The 24943-nt window shown below is 34.2% G+C and overlaps 8 protein-coding genes, 1 non-coding gene and 1 pseudogene across 14 annotated transcripts; 4 read left to right on the top strand and 6 right to left on the bottom strand.

Moving 5' to 3' along the window:
- Positions 1-1284: 1284 nt before the first annotated feature.
- AT2G18323 lies at positions 1285-1497 on the bottom strand (annotated as a pseudogene). Its single transcript has one exon.
- Positions 1498-4264: 2767 nt separating this feature from the next.
- Positions 4265-5629, bottom strand: AT2G18320 (F-box associated ubiquitination effector family protein; the record flags this gene model as incomplete). Its single annotated transcript, NM_127389.2, has 3 exons — positions 4265-4512; positions 5186-5221; positions 5540-5629. 3 exons carry the CDS (start codon positions 5627-5629, stop codon positions 4318-4320), a joined length of 321 nt encoding a protein of 106 aa, NP_179423.1. The 3' UTR covers positions 4265-4317.
- Positions 5630-6098: 469 nt separating this feature from the next.
- AT2G18310 lies at positions 6099-6172 on the top strand. Its single transcript has one exon. It is a non-coding gene; the product is annotated as a tRNA-Asn (tRNA).
- Positions 6173-7063: 891 nt separating this feature from the next.
- Positions 7064-9445, top strand: HBI1 (basic helix-loop-helix (bHLH) DNA-binding superfamily protein). 3 transcript variants are annotated; one of them, NM_001202619.2, is made up of 7 exons: positions 7110-7786; positions 7865-8083; positions 8162-8296; positions 8386-8457; positions 8533-8667; positions 8759-8813; positions 9209-9445. In NM_001202619.2, exons 1-7 carry the CDS (start codon positions 7403-7405, stop codon positions 9301-9303), a joined length of 1095 nt encoding a protein of 364 aa, NP_001189548.1. In that variant the 5' UTR covers positions 7110-7402; the 3' UTR covers positions 9304-9445. The 3 variants fall into 3 exon arrangements, with proteins under 3 accessions (NP_849976.1, NP_001189548.1, NP_565434.1); NM_179645.3 differs by having other exon boundaries at positions 7064-7786; positions 8759-9229; NM_127388.4 differs by lacking the exon at positions 9209-9445 and having other exon boundaries at positions 7169-7786; positions 8539-8667; positions 8759-9182.
- A 2074-nt stretch (positions 9446-11519) lies between these two features.
- On the top strand, positions 11520-13543 carry APC10 (anaphase promoting complex 10). Its single transcript, NM_127387.3, has 6 exons — positions 11520-11931; positions 12032-12092; positions 12174-12266; positions 12364-12434; positions 13067-13171; positions 13258-13543. The coding sequence occupies exons 1-6, from the start codon at positions 11753-11755 to the stop codon at positions 13325-13327; spliced, it is 579 nt and encodes a 192-aa protein (NP_565433.1). The 5' UTR covers positions 11520-11752; the 3' UTR covers positions 13328-13543.
- On the bottom strand, positions 13381-15851 carry TLP2 (tubby like protein 2). Of its 2 annotated transcripts, none has more exons than NM_001036292.2 (5): positions 15439-15851; positions 14763-15160; positions 14600-14687; positions 14387-14516; positions 13381-14306 (listed from the first exon to the last, which is right to left on the bottom strand). In NM_001036292.2, exons 2-5 carry the CDS (start codon positions 15093-15095, stop codon positions 13673-13675), a joined length of 1185 nt encoding a protein of 394 aa, NP_001031369.1. In that variant the 5' UTR covers positions 15096-15160; positions 15439-15851; the 3' UTR covers positions 13381-13672. The 2 variants fall into 2 exon arrangements, with proteins under 2 accessions (NP_001031369.1, NP_849975.1); NM_179644.2 differs by having other exon boundaries at positions 13403-14306; positions 14763-15128; positions 15439-15850.
- Positions 15443-15691, top strand: AT2G18270 (uncharacterized protein; the record flags this gene model as incomplete). The annotated part of the gene is made up of 1 exon (NM_127385.2): positions 15443-15691. One exon carries the CDS (start codon positions 15443-15445, stop codon positions 15689-15691), a length of 249 nt encoding a protein of 82 aa, NP_179419.1.
- A 2609-nt stretch (positions 15852-18460) lies between the features above and the next one.
- On the bottom strand, positions 18461-20071 carry SYP112 (syntaxin of plants 112). 2 transcript variants are annotated; one of them, NM_001335591.1, is made up of 3 exons: positions 19846-20071; positions 19681-19757; positions 18461-19585 (listed from the first exon to the last, which is right to left on the bottom strand). In NM_001335591.1, the coding sequence occupies exon 3, from the start codon at positions 19572-19574 to the stop codon at positions 18657-18659; it is 918 nt and encodes a 305-aa protein (NP_001318245.1). In that variant the 5' UTR covers positions 19575-19585; positions 19681-19757; positions 19846-20071; the 3' UTR covers positions 18461-18656. The 2 variants fall into 2 exon arrangements, with proteins under 2 accessions (NP_001318245.1, NP_179418.2); NM_127384.4 differs by lacking the exon at positions 19846-20071 and having other exon boundaries at positions 19681-19755.
- An 81-nt stretch (positions 20072-20152) lies between these two features.
- On the bottom strand, positions 20153-22027 carry COAD (4-phosphopantetheine adenylyltransferase). The gene is made up of 6 exons (NM_127383.3): positions 21717-22027; positions 21544-21615; positions 20965-21024; positions 20742-20836; positions 20579-20648; positions 20153-20475 (listed from the first exon to the last, which is right to left on the bottom strand). Exons 1-6 carry the CDS (start codon positions 21822-21824, stop codon positions 20350-20352), a joined length of 531 nt encoding a protein of 176 aa, NP_179417.1. The 5' UTR covers positions 21825-22027; the 3' UTR covers positions 20153-20349.
- Positions 22028-22184: 157 nt separating this feature from the next.
- Positions 22185-24859, bottom strand: AT2G18245 (alpha/beta-Hydrolases superfamily protein). Its single transcript, NM_127382.4, has 4 exons — positions 23868-24859; positions 23647-23749; positions 22825-23018; positions 22185-22737 (listed from the first exon to the last, which is right to left on the bottom strand). The coding sequence occupies exons 1-4, from the start codon at positions 24494-24496 to the stop codon at positions 22467-22469; spliced, it is 1197 nt and encodes a 398-aa protein (NP_565432.1). The 5' UTR covers positions 24497-24859; the 3' UTR covers positions 22185-22466.
- Positions 24860-24943: the final 84 nt, after the last annotated feature.

Genomic DNA, 24943 nt, shown 5'->3' with positions numbered 1-24943 from the left:
GATAATGACCATCATTCATTGGTTTTGGTTCATGCATTCGCAGACCATATAACCTCATACTTTAAGTATGTTATTTCACGTACACATGTAGCGGTATAGGAAACTTACCTTGCGATCCTCGACTTGAACAGGCGCTTATGGCCTTGTCCTTTGAACGGATGTTTAACACATTTGATTCAACAAATCAAACGGAAGAGTGTATATTAATAACGATTCTTTCAATGATTTTATTCTTCAATCAACTGTTATCACTTATCATATGAGTGATTTTCTCCGTTATATGTTAACTAGATTTTAACCCGCGGTATACCGCAGAACGATTTATTTTTTAAAGGTAATATATTAAAACTTGCAAGTTTTATTTTTATAAAATATTTATATTTTACAGTTTATAATTGTTATTAAGTAACGCTATACCACGAATCCATGAGACAATTGTTAAAAAGCTGAAGTTTTAACCCTTATTAAAACAGCATATTAATAATACTTTAAAATTTTATAAATATTGATTCAAATACATCTACCATATAACCCAATTCCAAAATAAAACTCGTTCTGTAATTTCTTTACCCGTCCCGTATTTTTTTATAAAGTAGTAATTTTTAAAATTTAAGAATTATTTATTATATATAAAAGCTTTACAAATTGTATCATTATCTAATACATTTATATTTTATAGTTTAATTTTATATATAGTAACATTATACATATCAGTATACTACATAACATTTTTGGTTTTATATAATCTTTTCTAAATTAGGATGATTTGATATGTTTCATATTACTGGTCTTAAAAAATAATAAATTAAAGATTTAACCCGTATTGAAACGGTGGAGTAATTATATTTTATTTTTTTATTAATGTTGATTCAAAAACCCGTCCCTCCAAATCCGTCTTGCCAAAAAGCCATTTATTTTATTAATATTAATTTTATTTATGATATGACTATATTTATAATCTAAACATTTTAGCTAATAACATAGGAGTGCACCATATTTATTTAATAGAAGAATGTACCATATGACCCGAATACACTTATACCCAATTCCACCAAAAAGTCTTGCAAAAATACTATAGAGATAAGAAACGATAGTCGGTTTTGATAGGTATAAGATTAGCAAATATATTAGTTAGCTTAAATTACTTAAGTTTATCATGATTAAGTGCTTTCTGGGTCGTCTCATACCTTATAAATTCGTCCTTAATCTCAACATGTAAAGGGGCTTGAATCGGTATTTTGTTTAGGGAGAAACCCTACTAAGGAAAGGATGTCCGACACCTCTTTCTTCATTTATCATCAGAATGGAATGGAATGAAAGCCAAGCATCTACTAGCTGCCTAGCCAGTAAGGGGGAACGCTCCTGCTTAGTACAACCAGAAAGAAAGAATGCAGAGTAAGGCCGGGAATAGGCTTCGTAAGAGGACTGTTTGAGGTACTTTGGAAGGACAGTTACACCCATGCCAGCGGAAGACTTAGGATAAGCGGTCACTACCATCTTATTACTATGGGCTAAGCAGATACTATCACCTTAATAGCAGCAAAGAGCCATAATTGAATCACGAGGCTTTAGCTCCGAGGAAGTTTAGAACAAATTGAATTAGAATTGACGTAGCGAACCAAGCCTCTGCCATTTCAGAATCTCCTTGTAGAAATTGTAATATAGTATAAAAACTTATATAACACAGAGATTTGATAATTTTTTAATTGTTGAATACTTTTTTTGTGCTAATTTTTATGTGATTAAGATTTAATTAATTTTATATATTAAATATTAAATTGTTTTACGAACTTATTTGTTTATAATTTGGTAACAGATATATATTTGAATATTCGGTATATTTTGCTTCAGTTTAGGAAATCTTTGATGACCCGTCTTTAGATCCAATAAACTTTATAATTAAGAAATGAATATTATAGTTAAATGATTTTGGTAATCTTAATGACGTCATTAAAGGATTTTGTTTTTGATTAAATTTTTCTAATGGCATTGTCATGTAATTAATTACAAAAATTAAGGTTATATTTAAAATGTACTTCCCAGTGGACATCTATTTTATGGGATGGAGCTATAGAATCTAGAGTTCTTTTTTTTTGCTGTAGACATTCATTTGTAAAAGTAAACGTACATGCATATAACAACAAATATATGCGTCTAATAAATGAAATAAAGGTCCACATGACATAATAACATGCTACAAAATAAAGTTCACATCTCTCATAACATTTAAATGAAAGATAAAATTAAAACTAACAAAAAAAACTACATTACTATTTTCTTAATTCAATTGTGTCATCTACCTAATTCACTCATTAAATTTTGTTTTGTGATCAACATTTTACTATGATCCACCTCGTCATGTGCTACTCGTATTGGGTATTCGTTGTTGTTCTATAGCCTATATGGACCAAACTTCGCTGCTAAAGTAAGGTTTTCTTATTTTATTTGATCAGATTCCAACTTTACATGATCCCTTTGAAAAGTTCCACAGTCGATGTTGTTAAGATGCTCCCTCGTACTCACATGCCCACGTAAATTATAAAACATTTAATTATATGGAATCTTGATTTTTTTTTTTTCAAATTTAATATTATTTGTCAGGGTTCGAGTTTTCCCAATTTCAACTATCTATGACCATCCGTAAACGTTTTCACTGACCTGAAATTTTTATAGATTTTGGAAGATTATATAGTAAGACTTTGGATAGTCCTCGGTTAACAAAAATAATAAAAAAAAATGAATCTTTTAATTTGAAGATAATGAAAATTGTTTAGAAACAGTGGTTACTATGATTTCACCTTTTAAAGAAACGAAAAAAACGAATTTTATTCACTTTTTCATAAAATAAGAATTAAAATTTTAAAATATATATAAAGTAATAACTTTGTTAAAAACTTCATTTTAATTGTACAATTTATTGATCAAAACATTTAAATCTAGTGGTTCAGATTGGTATGTTCATTGTATCATCATCCAAAATTCAAACCCGCATAATGTTATCTTCATGGTTTTTTTTGTTTTTAGTAGATAGCATATATCCAAGAGTTTTATGTAGATTTTTGGTTATCGAATTTTCGACAGCAAAATTTAATATATAATTTTTAGTTAAATTTCATAGAGCATTGGCTTAGCCATCATGAGAAAACAATCTGTAAGATAACTATTTGAACAATTTAGCCTTTTTAATGTCGACTTAAAAACCCCTTAGGAATCAAACACATGCATGTTTACTGGTGGTGGCGCTATGAAACTAGTTGTGGGAGTGTGGCAACAATAAGTTCTTCAACTTTTTCTTGCAAAGGAATTTGCATTAGTTATTTACCATATCTGGTCCAGATCATAATTATTCTAAGCTTTTGAATACTTTTTATTTTAAGATATAAACTAATTCAATTTGTCTCGTAATCGAATCAGAAGCACAAGGATTCGTCCGGATAGAAGGGTATTTTATTTGGTGCCTATTTTTTTGATTAAAAATAAGTAAATGTTGATATTGAGGTTTGTAGTATAGTGTTTATATATATTTATAGACTATAGTGTTTCAATTCTATATATTTATTAATACAATTTAATTTTTTAGTCCTCGTTGAAGTTGGGAAATTATGAATGAAAGAAGGATTGTCCAAATAAATAAAACTGGATTTCGACTTGGTCACTTGGAATATTGGATATATGACATGCAATACAATGTCGTCATAGAAGGAACTTGTGACCATTTATTATTATTTTGTTACATTTGTTTCACACGCACTGTTGATTACACTAGGCTTGACTTCATATGTTTGCATTGGATGTAAGGCCCAACATCGAAGCTTGTTTGTAGTCGACAGTTACTTCCTCTACTTTGAAAATTAATGTAAGCGCAACATTGACTTCATATGTTTGCATTGGATATAAGGCCCAACATTGGATGCTACACTTTGAGGTATTACTATGAGTACTAGAACTTTGAATCTGTTCATCATGCCGATTGCTTTCATTTCAAAATTCGAACATATCACCTTGTCTCCAACTCAAGCTCAAAAGAAAATAATACAAGAGTTTTCAAAATACTACTTATGACCAAAATTAATATTATATTAGTCTTGTTTAAAGGACATTGCAAAAGAAAAGGAAAAAAAAACGAATGAAAGTTGAGCTTTTTTTATTTTCTTTCTTTCTAATTCAAAGAAGAGTTATAAGTTATTAATAAATTGTAACTCTTGTTGTTTCCTTTTTGACTAATAGTGTAGTGTTAGACCTTGTTGTTAACTTGGTTCGCTTTCACTTCTTCTCTTTCCTAATTTTGCTCTTCCTCTTCCTTGATTTTCACTAAACTTAGCTTGGAACATAAGAGCTGGAGCACACAATTGGGCAAGAAAATGTTCTAACTTCTCCAAGATCCAATTTTTTCAAGCATATATTCTCTCCAATGATGTAAGCATATTTGTAGGCTTGAGATTCATCTAACTCAAAAACCACGAAGACTTTCTTCTCTTCATCAATGAAGAAACCGCAAGTCTCTTCATAAAACTGAAAATCAAGAACAGTGAGTGGTTCTATATCAACTTTTAAGAAGGGGGTCCACAACACCACTTAGGGCTCAATCTTAGTTATAATCCAAATCTCTATCACAGGGATTGATATAACACCGAGAGTTTCTCTTCTTTAACGCAAGATAGAGTTTCATTATTGTTATCATCCTCATGATGCTGAAATGGCAGAGGAAGAACCTGTCCAAATCTCTCTGCTGTAAAATCAAAACATATTAAGAAATATGGGGTTTGAAATGGATCACACCCTTTCATTCTTTCTTGAGTCCAATAGTAAGTATTTCCGGTTATTAATACTTAACCCAAACCAGAGAAGTGTTTGGATTGTGGGTTAACCGGTCGAACTGGAGGGTCCGAATTGGACGTGAAAACACTGAAAAAAAAGTAATCTATTTGTGTATCAGACTGTTACACATAACAAAAAAACATATAAGCTTTTGTTACTGGCATCGATATTGTTATTACAACGGTTCTGTTTGATATTATCAGTAAACAAATTAGAAAACTTTTTATCAAAAAGAAACAACTTAATATTGTTAGACAGATACATCTTAGATGTGAGAAACCTTAAGAATTATATCATGACTTGTATTTTTTAGGAAAAAAATCATTAATGCAGCCAATGTTATAAAGTTGATTCAATTTGGTCCAACTATGTAGATTGAAAGTAATGACTTTGTGCTATATTGCTACATGTATAATATTAACATAACTAGCTAACTTTTTCACAATGGAAAACTTATAAGAACTTAAATCCAAAAAAAAAAAAAAATCGCTCGTTTTGCAGTTCTTATGAATGTGATTGAAATTTGGAAGTGGGTAAACTTATAACTTTAATAGTATTACAACAGTGAATGGAGAAGGACACTATTAGGGACAATGTTCCACATCGGAAGTTAAGTAGGATCTTAAGTGGTATATATAAGATAGCGGCCTCTCCACCTATTGCCAATTGGTTTTAGGTTGGAAGCCCACACTCTAATATGGTATCAGAGCCCGATCCGCACATACTCAACCCGATCCACATCGGTCCGGCCCAATACTTGGCCCGCCGATCCATGCCCAAACATATCGAGATCAATGGCTAGAAGAGCCATCATCTCGAGGGGGCGTATTAGGGACAATGTCCCACATCGGAAGTTAAGTAGGATCTTAAGTGGTATATATAAGATATGGGTCTCTCCACCTATTGCCAATTGGTTTTAGGTTGGAAGCCCACACTCTAGTAGACAGAAGAATATGATCAAACACTCTGATCAAAAGCAATGGTCTCCTACCTTCCAATCACTTATCTTCAAACCCATTGTTTTCTTTATATATTTTAAATATATTTTGATGTCGCTTTTAATTATTAACATGTCATGTTATAGATTAATTTCTAAAATATTCAATGGTTGGTGGTATACTGTTCTTTGTTGTCTTGCTGTATTATCTATCTACTCATGGATTTTCGTTTGATTCTTTTATGGAAAACCCAAGATGACAAGATCTTTTGCATGATCTTGTCTTGTGTCTTTATTTCAAACTAACTGAATATAGTTAGTTATATATTATTGTTATCAATAAGCTGGAGTAGCTCAGTTGGTTAGAGCGTGTGGCTGTTAACCACAAGGTCAGAGGTTCGACCCCTCTCTCTAGCGATGTTTTCTTCTTTTCAGTTTTTTTTTTTTTTGTACTGATACAATTACAATTTACAACACAAAATACAAACTATTAGACTACATGTCAATAATGTCATGATGCAAATTTTGCGGTCAAACTTTTTTTAATATAAGTTTTGTTACATGGATTCAATGTAGTTTGTTTGGGTTTTACTTTGTAAGTAAGTTTTATAGAAACAATCAATTTTCTGAATTTTAGTTTGGATTGAATTCAATTAATTTGACTATTCCAAATGTCAATATATGTTAAGGTCTCACTCATTGTTTATTTTTTCCTTGTAAAGCTCCTCTCATAAACTTGAAAGGGCAAAAAAGAAGAAGAAAAAAAAGAAAACATAACACACACAAAGAAGGGATAAAGAACCTCTAAATTTAGTGTTCATAAGGACATGCCCACATGGTGTGGGTTATGTCACTTAGACCCTACACCTTCTCCTCTCACCTTCTTTGCTCCCAACCTTTTCTTTTATCAATTTATGTCCCTCTCTCTCTTAGATACCGAATCTTTACTACTATTTTCCGCAATTTGTTCTTGAGCCTCTTTTTTCTCCTAGTCATAGTCAAGTGTCTCTAAACGATGGACCCGATTTATCCACCAACGCTAACGTTTAATCTATCTCACTGTCATTTGTGACTATCACATAGCTACAGTACGACCATTTTCGTAAACTTATCATAAAAGATCGGTCTCAAATCCGATACAAATGTTATGTTGAACATCTACGTAAAATAGAAAACTATTGTTATTGCTATATATTTTTTAAGGGATACGTATAAAAAAGTTGTGGCGTATAAAAAACGTGTGGTACCATTTTGAATTGGTAAGAGAGTATTTATTTCTAGAGAGGTAAGAGATAACAAATAAGTAAATGAAATTTCTACATTTATAAAGGAAAATAAAATAAAAACATAAGAAGTAGGGGACCTTATGTGTGTGGGTCAATGTTGTTTTCTATTTAAAGCTAAGAAGAATGATTTCAATGGATTAGTTTCTCCCAACTCTTTCATCTTTTTTAAGCAACCACCCAAAAACAATATTACATAACCTAAATCTCTACTTCTTCATACATTTATAGCAAATCCTCTTTTGCTTTAAACCCACCAAATAACTCAGAGCTTTTTTGCATTTTTTCCCATTCTCTATTTTGTTTTGTACTTTTGGTCTCACTTTAAAAGATCATAAGTTGAAAGATTTCTGCAGAGAACAATATGTTGGAAGGTCTTGTCTCTCAAGAAAGCTTGTCCTTAAACTCTATGGACATGTCTGTACTTGAAAGGCTTAAATGGGTACAACAGCAACAACAGCAACTGCAACAAGTTGTGTCCCATAGCAGTAATAATTCACCTGAACTTCTTCAGATACTTCAGTTCCATGGAAGCAACAATGATGAGTTGTTGGAGAGTAGTTTCAGCCAATTTCAAATGCTTGGATCTGGTTTTGGACCAAACTATAACATGGGTTTTGGTCCTCCACATGAATCCATTTCAAGAACAAGTAGCTGCCATATGGAACCTGTGGATACAATGGAGGTTTTGTTGAAGACCGGTGAAGAAACCAGAGCCGTTGCCTTGAAGAACAAGAGAAAACCAGAGGTTTGTAAGATCAAAATTTTGGATAAAAACTTTGTTTTGAGACATGGTTTTTGATATTTTTTATTAATAATGTCTTAGGTTAAGACAAGGGAAGAGCAAAAGACAGAGAAGAAGATCAAAGTAGAGGCTGAGACAGAGTCAAGCATGAAAGGAAAATCAAACATGGGAAACACTGAAGCATCTTCAGACACTTCAAAGGAGACATCGAAAGGAGCTTCAGAGAATCAGAAATTAGATTATATCCACGTGAGAGCTCGTCGAGGCCAAGCCACTGACAGACACAGCTTAGCAGAAAGGGTAATAAAAATAAATAAGTTTCTTGTGATACAAGAATCATGATATATCTAGGGTTTCTGAATGGATTTGGATTTGCAGGCGAGAAGAGAAAAGATCAGCAAGAAAATGAAATATCTGCAAGATATTGTGCCTGGATGCAATAAGGTCACAGGAAAAGCTGGTATGCTTGATGAGATCATCAATTATGTTCAATGTCTCCAAAGACAAGTCGAGGTAAGCAATGAAACCATGATTCTCTGTAACTTAACTTCACTATTAACCAAAGAGAATAAGTCTAATTCTTAAAGAGCCATACTTTGCAGTTCCTGTCGATGAAACTTGCTGTCTTGAACCCGGAACTAGAGCTTGCCGTGGAAGATGTATCCGTAAAACAGGTGAAAACACATTGTCTAGACCCTCAAAGTCATATTGATATTGCTCAACAAACTTAAGGGTTATGAAATTTTCAGTTTCAGGCTTACTTTACAAATGTAGTTGCTTCAAAGCAATCAATAATGGTTGATGTGCCATTGTTTCCGTTAGACCAGCAAGGATCTCTAGATTTGTCTGCGATAAACCCGAACCAAACGACATCTATCGAAGCTGTAAGTACAGCTTTATATGAAACTGAAAAACTTGTCAGAGTTTTTGTTCCTTGTCAGTGAAGTAACCTGTCTCTGTATCTCTCTATTTCAGCCATCTGGAAGCTGGGAAACTCAATCACAGAGTCTCTACAACACATCTAGCCTCGGTTTTCATTACTAAGCAAGATTCATTGAAACAACATGGTTGACATCAATCAATCATCAAAATCAGAAGCAAATTCTATTACATTTGCTCATCAAAGTAGTAATTTCGAAATTTGGTTAATGCATTATCCTTTGATCCTTGTTTTCTGATATTTAAACCAGAAGAACTGGAGATAGCAATCCAATGATCTTGTCACCATCAATCTTTGTGTATAGATTATATAGAGAGATAGATAAATATGTTTTAGAGGAGTTATAGATATATATCATATTTGTAGAAGAAAGAGAGAAAACTCTTGTGGTAATTACAATTCTTGTTTGTTTTTTTGGATATATAAATATCTAAGAAAATTATAAATCGTTTTCCTGTTTTTTTTTTCTGCAACGAATATCTAAGAAAACTCTTGTGGTAATTACAATAAAATATCTAAGATTCTATTGTCAACGAAATGTACCCATCAATATGTTCCCATTCGAAGGGTATGGGTATAGAGTTATTAGGTCGCCATGATTTTTTATAAATCGGTGGAAGAATACTTTTGATGATCAAAGTAAACGGTATCTAGGCAGCCAATTAATCAATGTCGATTTTATCTTCACATAAAATTTTATTCATTGAATACAAATTATTTTCTAGCTATTTAATTTATGTAAAATTAAATCGATCATAAGAAAAAAAACTAATAGCTTAAACAGATGTTGTCTTTAGTTATTTTGATACAAGATTGCATTGTATTCTTTAAAAATTCATAACCAACATCATGGCGTTGAATTTGGATGTTGAATCCGAATGATGACTCTCAATGCACATTTAGATGAAAAGAAAAGAAAAAAATTTCGTTTGGAAACAGCTCATCGACTATTCACAGATTCGGGAGAGGTTATTCATTTATTCTTCTATTTTCTTGCTAAAGATTAACCATATATTCGAGTAGGATTCTTGTAAAAAGCAAACATCATCAAATGTGAAGTATGTGTCAAATAAAATTTTGTCAAATAAAACATCATCGAGTAGGATTCTTCTATTTCTATTTTTTTTTTGGATATTAGTTAGTGTCAAATAAATTTTTGTTAATTTAAAAACTACACTAGTAAACATTTTTATAACAAATAAGAAAATTGGATTCTCGAGTGATGGCAAATTCATGAATTCTTTATGAAATTGGTGAACATATATAAAATCGGACGTTGTTTTAAATTTGTTTCATTTTTAATTCAAAGAATGATATTTTAGACGTTTGATCATTGTTGTCTTGTTGATGCTACGATTGCATTCAAACTCTAGTTTTCATTACATTCAAAATATATCTAATTTTGCATTCGGATGCACCTACATATATAATTTTACAAAGCCAACAACATTCGTGCATCTATATGAAGAAACCAAAGATCCCTTAAGTTTCTAGCTTATTATTTTCTTTTCCAACTTTATCAATGCACTACAAAATCTACTACACTATGCTACTATAGTGATATGTATAATGTTACTGATGCTGACACAAGCTCTCTATATATTTATCACAATATGTTTTCTAAAAGTAGCTTTCAAGCTACCAAGTGGGTCAATGTTCTTTTCTCATATCAATTTTTCCAACCAATGATCTATTCATGAACTGTCTGATTTTGACAAGATCTATATGATAAGATATTATCCATAACCAAAAATGAAATTGGAAGTAGTTTTTTGAAGGTAGGAGTAGTTAAGAGATTTGAGAGGATCGAAGAATGAAGAATCTGAACCACAAAGAGTGGGCATCATTGTGGTTGCAGAGATTTTTAACCAAAGTGGACCTTCTTTTGTTCTTTCGGTTCCATTGAATTTTATCTTCCTTCATTTTTGAAGTAGTTGAAAATCTCTTCTATATTATTTTCAAAAAAATTCGAAAAGAAACAAAATTAGAGAGGTGTCGTTATCAAAAATAATGAAAGTCTTTGTTATTTCTGAAGTTAAACCATATATACAAAAAACAAATATAGTTTTAATATCTAAATATAAATTCATTCACTTAATTATAATTTTTAATCTCTTTTTTTTTTGTCTACTCATATTAATTAGAATTCAAAAGATTCATTCATGAAAAATATTGTTTACATATGTGATATGATGCGGTTCGGTACAAACTTTTCGTGCCATTATCCTATAATTATTAACTATATAGTGTATAATTGTATATGTAATCTTAAATTTCTTAAACACTTACATGATACATTATATTTATGTCTTTTATATATTAACAAGAGAGTTAAAGAGATTTTCAAATAAATTATATGTTTAAAAGTTTTAGAAGACTCATGGTTGTAAAACTCATGGTTGTTTAGTAGTTAAAAGACTTATCCAAGTATTGCTCAATTTCAATAGTTAGTCACGATAAAGCTCTTACGGTTTATAAAAAAAAAGTCGTATTTAGTCTAGATTTATGTCGGAACCCGTAGATTGATTTTTCCTTTTTATCTGGAAATATAAGAGCTAATTTTTTTTTGAGATTATAACATATTATTTAGTGATGTGTGTTAATGTAGTCGTTATGTCACTATCCGAATTCAATTATGATATATGTATTTGTGTTAGTGTAGTCGTTAACTCGTTATGTCACTCGTTAATTTGATTGTATGAACCTTCCAAAAAATCTTAGTTAAATTTATAGTGATGTTGAACATCACAATCTTATCATGGTTTTCATGGAATTGAATCGTTAATGACTTGTGTAGGTGAAACTATTCTAATTCCAAGTGTTTGTCACTTTTATTCAGAAAGTAAAGTAATTGCCGTTTCTGTTTTAACAAAACAAGTATCAGGCCGTTCCAAGCGTTCACTAACGACACGACGTTTGTTTATGAACCAAAAAGACGAATTTTTCAAAACCTCGTCGGAGAGGTTTAGGCTTAAAGAAACAAATTGTTGGAATCTCAATTCTCGAATCTGACATCTCGGAGAAGAGATATGGCGACAGAGTCATCGGAATCGGAAGAAGAAGGAAAGATTAGTGGAGGAAACTATAAGCTAATCATAGACGACGATCTAAGAGAGATGGGTAAAAACGCAGCTTGGAGCGTTAGCTCTTGTAAGCCCGGCAATGGCGTCACCACTCTCCGCGACGACAATCTCGAGACTTATTGGCAGTTGAGAAAACGAAAAAAAAACTAAAGCTCTTATCTTTCCCTCATTCTTTGTCTCTATTCAATTAAAGGATTCGACTTTTTTTTGTTTCTGAAATTGTAGATCAGATGGGTTACAACCACATTTGATTAACATTCAATTCCAGAAGAAAGTGAAACTGCAGGTATGATTCTATTTTCATGAGAAAGTTTTCATCTTTCTTTTTTTGTGGTTAATGAATTTTGGCTTGTTTTGATTTTGAAAGTTAGTGGTTTTGTACGTTGACTTTAAGCTTGATGAGAGCTATACACCAAGTAAAATCTCTATTCGAGCTGGTGATGGTTTTCATAACTTAAAGGTAATATCTTTTTCCTTTGAAGAAGAAGAGAGGATTCTCTTAGCTTGTGAAGGATTGATATATCATGTTGTGTCTCCTTCTCTTTTGATTGTTTTAGGAGATTAAAAGTGTGGAGCTTGTTAAACCAACTGGTTGGGTTTGCTTATCTTTGTCTGGAACCGATCCACGGTATGTTTGCTTCTTATCAAGTTGTGGTTTTTGTGGTTGTTTCTTACTAGAATCTACCTAGCTGCTGATAAGATGAGCAGATGTCTTTGCTACAATGTTAGATATTTGATCAGATTTTGCTACTCTTTTTTATTGTTAGTACTTCAGAGAAAGTTTGCAAGATTATTAGTATTGCTTAGATATGTCTGTAGATAGCTAGGTGATTAGTTAGTTAGTAAAGGTCTAAACTAACTTATGCTGCCAAGAATGAATTCGTTCTGTAGGTTACTAAGCATTGAGCTGATAAATTTAACCATTGTGTCCTCTTCTCAGGGAAACTTTTTGTCAAGAATCTAGGTAGCTACTGATAAGATAAGCATAGTGTTTGTTACAATGCTAATGTTTTTGATCAGAACGCTGCTTCTCTTTTTTTTTGCTAGTACTTCAGAGAAAGTCTGCATTAGTTAGTAATATTGCTTAGACATGTCTTTAGCTAGCAAGTTTTCACAATGAGATAAGTTGGGATTTCAATATTAGCTTTCGAGGTTTCACATAATAAAGGTTTAAACTAAGTTCTGCTGTCATGAATGATTGGTTTCTGTTGGTTAGTAAGCATGGATCTGGTAAGTTTAACCACTGTGTCCTCTTTTCAGGGAAACTTTTGTCAATACATTTATGTTACAAATAGCCATTTTGTCAAATCACCTCAACGGGAGAGATACTCATATCCGCCAGATCAAAGTTTACGGCCCTAGACCGTGCGTCTCCATCTCTCCTTCACTTACCTAAACTGTGCACATTATATGCTATGATTGCCTTTGCATGACTCTTGATTTGATTGCAGAAATCCTATTCCGCACCAACCTTTTCAGTTTACATCGATGGAGTTTCTCACTTATTCAACACTGAGATGAGAAATTTGAGCAGGAGAAGTTTGAAGAACATGGACTATGAAAGATACTGATGTTGATACCACATGAAGAGTCTATAATCAGATTAGTTATTGTTGTTGTGCAATGGCTTTTGTTTATATATTACATTGGATATAACAATCATAACTTCAGTAAGCTTATCAACCAAGACCTCCATAAAACATTTGACACAGTGATTTTGGAGATACGGATTTAAAGCATAGTTCAAAAGAGCTACAACAATCTACATACAAAGAGCTTTTCGTGGATTGATACATTGAAACCTAAAGATAAGAAAAGCCTTCTATGATGATTTGCAGAGATGGATTTAACTCGGTGGGTTAAAGTTTACCCTTCACATGCCGGTTTGGTGTCAAAGCTGCTAATGCATATAGCAAAGGCTTGAAAAGCAGATAGAGGGTAGCGATAATCCATGGTGAAAATATCCTTACCGATTTTGCCAAACTGTAAGATCACCCTCTCATGTTCTTCAGGCGGCGCATCCAAAGAAGCGTCAATCTCTGCAACAAGCTGGAAATTCTTAACTGAAGCCACAGTCACTCTTCCCTTGAAGTTGAGGCACCAGCACTGCAACTGCTCATGCCATCTTGGGGATTTGTTTTTGAGAACTAGCGGTTGGTCCCTTAAGCTTGGAGAATTATCAGGAATCTCTTTGTCTGTTGTGATGGTTTCTCCTTTTGGTGAAGGAGAGGAAGAGACTTCCTCTTCTATGCCTTGAACTACTGACGGTTCAGCAATAACAGAAGAGAGGGGTATAGAATCCATAGCGCAGTGCATTCTTCTAGGTCCCCTTGTGCGAAGAACATTGAGCTCGTAGGTTATGTTTCCTACGGTAGAGCTATTCGTAGGTAGTTTAGGAGCCGCTTGTTTCGGGTGGAGTCTTCGGTTAGGTTGGGCTTGTGCTGTGGATGATGCTGTTTGGTTGTCATATATTGTGAACTTGGTTCCCAGAAAACCAGACCTATCCCACAAGATAAGTAGAGACTGCTTAGACAAAAGAGCTTTTGATGGTTAAGACTTTAACTCGGGACAATTGCTTACCTTAATTTGCCAACATAAGTACTGCTGCTCCGTGAGAAGTTCTTTGCAGATAGGGAGATTATAAAGTCTGTGCATGTCGCTCTTCTAATCCTTCTTGCTGCTAACAACAGTTTGTCGTTCTCAGTCTCCGCTGAAATTCGAAACAAGGATCATCCTTAGAACAACAGTTTCTACATTGTTGAAAACTTTAGTCAGGGAATAAGGGTCACTCACAAGGCATCAAACCATAATAGAGAATGTATGTAGCTGTTGCTCTGTTCCTCTTAATAAAACATTGAATTGGAGAGTCTCGAGGCCCCGGCTGCTCACAATCAAACAAGAATATTAGATTTCCAACATGATGATGTGAACAAAAGAAACAGTAAACTTTCTTTACCTGTTTCAATGAGATTGGAAAAGTGAGCTTCCCACACTGCTCAGGGATCCTCACAATCTCCATAGTGATTCCTCTCCATGATTTACATACTGAAGCACAAGAGACAACGGCAGCTCGAGCGGGCCAAGCTGTCTCACTCTCTTCAACCCTCCAGATAATGTCATGAAGCAACTCAGGCGGCAAAGAAGCCCATGGGCTCTGTGGTATGTTATCCAGTGGTGGAGTTGTTTGATCAGGAGCAATGTGAGACGACTTTGACCAGCTTCTCTTGGAGATGCCTCCAAGTCCATCCCTCACTTCCTTCAGATCACGAAGGATGCTTTTCAAAGACATCTCTTTTCAGCATACCACAAAACTCCCCGATAGCTGCAATCACTCAAAGTTCATCTTCTTATAATCTCCTTAAAGGAAACAAAACAAAGCTCAACACTTTCACAAGCAAAAACAGACCCCAAAGATAAAAACTTGGGATCTACGCATCTATACCAAATGGGTAAGGAGAAAATATGAACTACTAATAGAAAGAGCTCGAAATCTTCAAAAATCACAGATTCACATTGAAACGCATCAAAATCCAATCTTTAAATCCGACAAGAAAACTCAACAGATCCAAAAACAGAGGGAGAAGAAAGAAGAATCTTTCTTCTGGAAATGTGAAAGAAAATTGAAAACCAACCTCAATGAATTCGATGAAGGATCAAAAGACAAAAGCTTTAGAATCTCTGGAAACTGGAAGATGTGATCGGCGGCAGCTTCTTCACCGGATCCGAGAGACAAGATCGGAAAGAGAAAACGCAGAAACAGAGACAAGCATAGCTGTCTCTAAACAGATTCTTCGATGCTTGTCGTCTCCGGGGAAGAAGAACGAATTCGCCAGTGACTATCTTAACATGATTCCGTCGGTCACCGGCGTTATCGCCGTCGTCTAGACTCCGCCGCCGATCTCACCGTAGGTGAATAAAGGAGTGGTCACCACCAAAACGAACCTGAACCTCTCTCTCTTGTTACAAATTGAGAAAGAAAGGATCCGAAGTCTTCGCTTTTTCTTATAGTTTTCAATGAAACGTTTAAAGGCAGAGAGAAACTCTACAAATTAAAAACTTTAACACTAAGAAAACAATTTTGGTCGGAAAATATTTTTAACTTCTAAATTTTTTAGTTAGTTAAATAATTAAGAGCTTCTAATGATACTACTTGGCTTTAATTTGATCATGACTTACTGCATGGCTTTAATTTGATCATGACTTACTGCATGTGGCAATGACATATTTGGTCGGTAAATTGATAGTACTATTTATATATATATATATAGAAGATTAAACGAAAACTTTAGAATTATCCGACAAAATAAATCTTGAAGAAACCTATAAACCTTTTTATTTCAATGAAACTATTAATTGAGAAGAAATATATTTTACGTCCAACAAAGATTATTGTCGATGTTTATAGTGAACAGGAAAATAACATGTCTAATTTTTTATATAAGTAATACGTAATCTTATTATGTTGTAAAGTTGTTTATTCTAGTTTGTATGTGAATTTCTAATTTATTGCATGTGTGTAATATTTTTACATTGGAAGTAAATGATACTTGAAAAGAAAATTATATTCATTACCGAATTTTTAAAATTTAATATGATTGATCCAACTTGAACCAACATATCAATCCAACCTGAAATTAGTCCACCCTCCATACTAAAATTGATCTTATAAACACACTACTTTTAAGTTGGGGGTTTGAAAGCATATAAAAGTTTAATCTCAACATTTTAAGTATTTTTTTTTCTAATTAATTTTTTTGCATTTATTGTCTTTCAAAATTTTCATTATTCTTCGATTGTGAATGATTTTTTTTTTCTTTCTTTTCGATGTAGATTATAAAACTTGCATCTAGCGTCTTTTTACCAGATGTTTTAGAGATTTTGTTTTTCTTACTTTCTTTAATGAATTTGTTTCCATTTATTTTCATAACTATAAGAATATTTTTATATGAAAAATTCGCAATCACAAGGTTAAGTCAAAAATCAATCTAACTTTCTTCTTCAGGCTGAGTTTAGGATAATTCATATCTATAACATATAATTCGTTAATATATACACTTGTTCTCGTGCTAAGTATAAACACAACGGATCTTGTCTTCAACATATACGTATTTACTTCTTCTTTTTTTGTTTGACCTTATCCAACAATGTGAAATATTTTTAAAATGATATATACGCATCACACATGTATCATGTATGATGTATCAATTTACATAATTAAAAATTCAAAATCTCTGTCAAGCCACCCATTTTGACACCATGCATTAATACATATAAGAAAGTCTGGCTTAAGATCAAACTCCAGGAGGTGGTATTATAATTTTATGGATTTGGCAAACAATATATGCCACGTACCTAATTCAACTTTATTTTTTCATACATTTGTTTTGACGTCCTATTAAAGTTTTAATGACTTTTGATATGTGGTACCAACAAAACCTAATGAATCGTATACGGTACCACCCAAAAAAATGTCCTTCTTCTCCACCCATTTGATTGATTTTCTTGGCAAATTATGATAGTTATCTTAAAGTAATATTTATCATTTTATTTTGTGTCATTCATCTTATCGAATTTATATTTATGTGAGGTTACACAATGCATGATATCACTAACACACATTACTAGGTTACATATGATAAAAACAAAATTATAAGGATACGACTTTACTAAATGCACAAAATCTTCTTCAGGTAACAACGAATATATATAGAGTTTTACATTATGACTTTAATGGTTACGGTTGCCACATGAATAGCATTTGTAGCATTCATCGGGAAAAAATGTTATTATTCGTGCATAAACTTGTTAATGGATGTGATTTTTTTTTTAAGTGAAAAAACTTGTTAATGGGTGTAAAAACAACAACAATTGGTAACTCTAAATACAACTATTACCTTAAAAATAATTTACCAGGATCTATATTTTAATACTCCTGATTGTAAATTTCAATGATTCAAGTTATTAGCTTTTAAAATGTAATGATTCTCATCTTAGAAGTTGCTCATGTTTGGTATGTGGACCACAATACAACTATATTGTATATATCCTACATAAATATTTGTGTACACAAAGTGAGAAGTAGATATTATGTAATGCACAAATGCATATGTAAGTTATGTGTAATGGGTCCATAAATAAAGAAGAAAAGAAGAAAAAGCATGATGGTATTGATTCCAATTTTGTGTGTTTGTCCATTGGGATTGACAAAATTTTGATAAGATTGGGAACCATATATTTTTGCCAGCTTACACTTGTCAATTCTCTTTACCATTACCCCATCAGGCCATCACTCTTTTTATTCAATGTTCTCAAAATCTGCTAGTCAAATGAACAAGTGCTAAACCTTAGTTTAGTGACTAGTATTGCTGTTTTGTTGACTAATAGGTAGATGCAAAAAGTTAATGACTAAATATAGCAACTGATTAACCAATCATCTAATCTAAAGATCAACTAAATGATTGTTAACTATATAATTAACTCAAAATGACTTAACACTTCGTCCATTTCCATTTTCATTTGCTTGTTTGTTTTCTATTCTTTGTATCACATATTTGTCAAATCTCACCAAATTTTGTTTGGTTCTTGTTGAATCTCTCTAACTAGTCAATTAATTATGAAAACTTTTGTCTCGATTCAGAATCCTTCAGATATCTACTAATCCAATAGAAACATTATAACGTGTACTTGTTCCTCTCGTATATAGACATTAACATGATCAACACAAAAGATCTGTGGACAAAGATTCATGAATACAAAACCTGAAGTTTCATTCTGATACACAAATCATGAAAACATCTAATGAAAATAAAACTAGAACAATGGCAAAAGAACACAAGAAAGCAACCAAATCTCAACGAGAAGCAAGCATTGAGATGACACACACAAGAAGAATAAGAACACCCAAAATCGAAACCCAAAGAACCCAACTCTTAGTCTTCTTCTTCATCTGATTAGCATAGTACAAACTATTAGTACCTCCACTCACAAAGCTCCCTGCATTAGCCACATTAGCTTCAATGTCATCAATACGATCTCCTTGAGTCTCAACAAGAACAGCCATGTCAAGAAACACTTGATGAAGCCTATTAAGACTTCTCTTGATATCATTCACTGCTTCATGTCTCTCTTTAGTCTTCAAATCCATCTCTGGCTTCACTTCAAATGTTTTAACCAAATCAGAACAAGACCCTGATCCAGAGATCATCTTCTCCATGTCTTCATTACTTGGTTCTTCACCAGTCGCTAAAAAATACTTCCTTTTGAGATCTTCTCTGTAATCAGCAAAGATTCTCTCCCTCAATCGATGAAACTCACTCATCGTATCTCTAAGTTTCTTTCTAACTCCATTAGTGATCGAAGTTCTTGTCCTGTCCACGCAAGATCCTTCCTTGAAACTCGTACGATTCGCAACGTTTCTCTTCTCCAGAGTCTCGATTAGGGTTTTGACTGTGTTGGCCTTACGAGAGATGGTGACGATGTTTGATTCCATTCTGTCTCGCAACCCACGTAAGATCTTGGTGCTGTGAGTTGATTTGGTCTCTTCGTTTAGGTTTTGGAGATCGAGTAAGAGATGAGTGATCTCTTCGATTAGGGTTTTGATGGTTTCGATTTCTTGAAAGAAACCAGAGAGGTTTTCTTCATCTGCGGGACTGAAATCGAAGTTAAAGTCTTCACCTTTCTCCAAATCTCGATCAGATTCCATATCTGTCCTCGCTTGTTTCTTCAATTCCACATAACTTAAGAACGATTTTGTCATCAGATCATTCATCTTGTAAAACCCTATAACAAGAATCAGAGGACGAAAAAGTAAGAATCACGAAATTGAATTGAATATTGAAACGAAAGAGAAGGAGATAAGAAGAACAGAGCATTACGGTGTTGGGTTTGTGAAACAGAGTAAAGATCTTCGTTATCTCTGAAACGGGATGTTTCAGTTTTCCGGGAGAAAGAACTGCAAAAGAGAGAGAGTATAAGCGAGTCAACAATGGATGAAATTAAGAAACCCTAGAGATCAAAGAGGAAGAAGAAGAGATCATTACCCAAGAAATGCTTGTTAAACAAGGAACCGTTTCTCTCACAACTTCGCTTCTCTCTCTCTCTGCTCTCGCTCTCTGTGTTTTCAGAAGAATGGTTCAAAATTTAAAAGAGAAGGAGAGAGATATGGGGAAGTTATAAAGAAGGTCTACAAGAATCCGATTATTCAGTTTCAAAGATTTTGTTTCTCAAAATTTGCTCTTTTATTAATCACAAAAGAGCCGTTGCTTTGATAACGTTTCTGTTCCGATTAGGCCTCATTTCTCCTTTGTATACAAACAAAAACGACATCGTTTATGTCAAACGTATGCAAAAGTCTCGACCTTTATTGTGCAAAAAGTCTTGACCTTTATTGACCAAAAGTTGATTTTACAGGACTAGTTCATATTCCGAGTTAAAGAATGCAAAGCTTGGACCTTTATTGATCTATTGCATCCAATTTACAGCATTTTGAGTATACAAAAGAGTATTAAATTACATGCAAAGTTGAGAGTTTATATATGATGAGTTCATGATGCTTTTTCTTCTGCTGGTTGTTTTTGTTTAGACGCTTTCTCAGCCTCCATTTTTCTCAGAGTACTTGAACTTATCTTATTTCCACTCGATCCATCAGAAACTATTTCCACAACTTCAATCTGCACAAGCATATTCCAAGAAAGATTGGTTCAAGTAATGATTGAAGGTCTTAAAATGGATCAGGAGGTCAATAAGATAAGGCTGGTGGATAAAAGGACAAACCTTAAGCTGTGAAAGACCTCTTTCTGCTCTTTTTCTGTTAACTGACAAGCCACCAGGTAATGTCTCTTTGCTGCAGATGATGATTAGTTAAAATGTCTTGAAACATGGATGTGAATATATAGAAGGAACATGTGAAAAATATTAATACATAGATGGTGAAAACCTGACAACAATAGCTTCCAAATTTTCATCTACGATAGAAGGGCCATATGGATCTGTAATGGGTTCGGCTTGTACAACCAGCTCGGGCTTGATAGACTACACAAGAACATGGAGAAAACTCATACAACAGAAACTCTACTTCATCATTCTCTTTCCCTCTCATTTCACATTAAGAATGACAAGTAATTGCCAATATAAGAGATTCCACATTCTGGAGAAATTACCTTGACATAGGTCTCCACATTACGCATCCTTTCTTCAATGGGTTGAATCATGTCAGAGAACTGTACACACAAAAGAGTGAGGATGAGAACTGCAACAAAGCAATAGTTTTAAATCAGAGAAAAATGATGTTCAAAGGGTGTTTGTTCTTTTGCCTCTTGATCATAGGAATATCATTCCAACTCGAAATCAACCAAAGTGACTCTACTTACAAATCAATCTCCTGGGACTATCAAACAGAAAGATATGGTACTGAAAAATGAATGACATGAGACTTGGAAAGAGCTCATCAACAAAGCATAACAGTTTCAGACTTTGAGCTTTAAACCCCACAAAACAACATCAGAACAAAGATGTTCAAAGGGTCCTCTTTTGCCTCTTGATCATAAGAACATCACTCCAAATCGTAATCAATCAAAGTAACTGAATTTACTAGCTAATATAAGAAATCAATCTCCTGGGTCTACTAATCTAAGCAAAAAGGGAAACAAAAGTTACCAACTTTCCCTATATTGCTACTAATCTAACCAAAAAGGGAAACAAATCTACAAGAGACTGAAAGTGTGATCACTATCACTTACTTGCTTTTTCGTCAACATTGGGCCATCACAGACTCCCACTACGATCCGATCCCTGGCCAGCTCCGCCGCCGCCTGATTTTTCCATCCCCCAAAAAAATCGATAGTTGTACTTCAATTCTCAAGAAACCCATACGTAAGCAGAAACCGAAGAGAGAGAAGAAAAACCCAATTACCTTGAGGAACATTCGATGCCCATCGTGTAATCGATCAAACGTACCGCCGAGAACGACAGCTCCAAACGAATTCGCCGGAGACATCTTTGAATCTTCCGGAGCTGCCATTTAGGGCTCGTCTCTGAATTTTCTGATTTGGAGACTTTAGAACCAATAAATCGAGTTCCTTTGGTCACTCGAATCGAATCCGTAGCTACAGACACACAAGAAATCGATTCCCACTCCCAAAATCCTCAACTCTCCTCTGACCATTTCTAAACCCATTCTGCTTTAACATGTGTGTCGTTTTCTTTCTCTAATGTAGTTTTTCAACAAACAAAACGGCAAAATATTCCTACGACTACATTTTAAGGAAAGTTGATACGACCGTTTTAAGGAAAGCTATTACGATGTCGTGTTATGGTACGGCAAGACGGCGCCGTTTAAAGAATCCAACACGACGTAGTTTAAGGTAATATAAGACGAGCCGTTTGAGGAAGGGGTAGACCACACCGTTGAACAAGGGAATGAAATAGGTTTACATTTTTTCTTTGTCCGAGCATCGGTCAAGTTTCACATATGAAGCCAAACTAGCAACAACAATCTAAGAGTTTCAGAAACTATCTCTGCTCAGTAGCTCGTCGACACAGTTTGGAGTTTCTGTCTCCTTCGGATTATCTTGTTCTATCATCAATAATAAACAACTTTTGAGGAGAAAACAAACAAACAAACCAAGGCTACAAATATTCTGCAAAAAAAGATGTTCCAAAGTCACAGAGCTTGTTGTTTTGTTGGTGTGAAGCATTCTTGCAAGAAGTTTTGAAGCTGTGAGGAATACAAGTCAGGAAAGTTCCGGTAATGATCCACGTGAGGAGAGGACTTGAAATTGAAAGAATGTATCTTTCTTCCAATCTTCTGTTGTTCTCGGATGCGGAGCTCAACGGAATGAGATGGAACAACTTTGTCCCCGGAGCTGTAAAGATAGAGCTGAGGACATGGAGGATGGTTCTCATATAGTTTTTGAATGATTTTTGTTAGCCTCCTGCGATACAAACAATAACTCAGATTAATCAACCTAATATACAAAGAAGAAGCAGATGGGTTGTCTACTGTGTGGTGTGAAGCTTACGTATTGACGTCTGGGTGGTTTAAGAAGATGGGGAAGAGTTTCTCCAGAGATGATAGCATTATGTTTTCGATTCCTAAAGGTTCCTTCTTTTGTGGTGTTGAAGCATCCTCTTCTTTTATGGGACTGTTTGGTTCTGTGGTTATGGTGGAGCTACGCTTCTTCAGTATAGCCGCGGTAAACCCCGCTGCCCAAATCTGCAAAAGAACAGAATTCAATTGTTGATCTATAAAATCTGCACAGGTGTACGCATTGCTAATCTTATGCAAGATGAATGATTATGATGGCTTATTAGGACTACGCAATGATTAAGCAATTTTCAACAAAAGGGGCTTCAGAACAAACTCAGGCACATACTATGAAGCTCATTTTATCTTGTTCACATGCCTAAGACATCATATCTTGCAAGAGAACAAGATCACATTCACAAGATATATAGGCCGATGTACTATAAACCTGTGAGTGATGGCTACGTAACCAAAAGAAATCAGCGGTTTTAACTCATAGCTATATAGTCTTTTCTAAGTACTGAGTTATCTATCTACAAAGCTAATTGCTTAGATATCAAAATCAAAAGTCCCCTAGCCATGGTTCTGCAAATGCTTGTAATCGATACAAAGTTCTTCAACATAGAACTCAAACTAGCAAAGCTTTCACACTAGCATAAAATGAATCATTATTGAAAAAGAGGACAACATAGCTCAAATAGAATTTTTCACTTCACAACAATATTGACATTTCCACTTCCAATACAAGATCTTGAAGCAGTGGAGAAACCATTGAATAGCATTTAAAACTCTTGGTTACATGAAAGAGAGAACAAACCTTAGTATCAAGAGGATCTGCTCCTCCCGAGTCAATGATACAACCCTTAATCCTTTCTACTAAATCTTGTCTACCAATGAAGCTCTCTAGCAAGGCACCATATCTACCAAAAGTAAAAAAGCCCACCATGCTTAAAATTCATCATCTAATTCAAATCAACACTAAATCACAATCGCAATCACAATGTAGGATTTTGAAGGATTTTGGTTTCATCAACCTACACAAGCCAACCAGTGTTACTGAAACTGTGAAACACCAAGCATTTCTCTCTACCATCATCTTCTTTCTCCGATACCCAATTAACCAATTCATTCCCAAATTCAGCTATCCTTCGTTCAAGCCGCCGACCAAGATCTAACCGGAGCAAATCCCTAACGTCAACAGTGAAAGTAACGGCGTTAATTCCCCTGGAGTTGTACCACTCAACGTATCTCCTTAGATGTTTAGCTTTCGCTCCTAGCCAACCAAGGAGAACCACCGTCGTCTCTTTCCCCTCGTTCCCGCCGAATATCGCCGCGTTTCCACCTCCGTTCACGATCCGTGGAGCTCTGTTCCAGACGGCGACGCCGTCGTTAGGTTCGGATCGGAATGGATTAGCGTGAACGGCGGTGTTCTCGAGACGAAACGTTGACGTTAGGAAGAAGAGTGATCTGAAGAGATTCGCATTCGCAGGGAGCGAAGAGCACCGTATACGAGCGGCGGAGATAGAGGATTTTCGGGTAACGGCATTGTGTAGTAGCTGATTTGTGGAATTGATATTACGGGGATCTGATTTTAGATTGAGCTTACTGAGAAGAAGAAGACGATTGAGAGCAGAAGAAGTACTCAAGATTCTTGTAGTTGCTTCCATGGCGGATTTTGGATGATTCGCAGAAACCAAAAAGCTCTTCTCGTCAAATCGCTGATAAGTGATGAATAAATATCTGAAAAGAAAATAAAAATAGAATATTTATAGGAAATTAAACAGTCTTGCTGAATTAGCGGGTTTCCCTTATGCCTTGGAGCTGATTCAATCTCTCTTTTCAGACTTTGAAATGTTCCATTTTGGTTTACACCATCTTTTTCTCGGATCAAAGAGTACAACATATCTGAATTGGACAACAGTCTGCGGTTTTACGCACTGCACTTCCTCGGAAACTGTCTTATAGAGTCTCTCCAGTAATCTCTCATTGCTATATCCTTCACTATATTTTGTTGTTGTTGCAAATGTAATTGTGCATAAACCCTATGAATATTTGCCAAACCGATATCTAAACCAATAGAAGTCAAGAGACATAAATGCTTGAGAAGTATACTA

The sequence above is a fragment of the Arabidopsis thaliana genome, chromosome 2 (assembly GCF_000001735.4).
Source record: "Arabidopsis thaliana chromosome 2, partial sequence".
NCBI lineage: Eukaryota > Viridiplantae > Streptophyta > Magnoliopsida > Brassicales > Brassicaceae > Arabidopsis > Arabidopsis thaliana.
The sequence above is the reverse complement of the archived record's forward strand: the minus strand, read 5'-3'. Positions and strand labels throughout refer to the sequence as shown.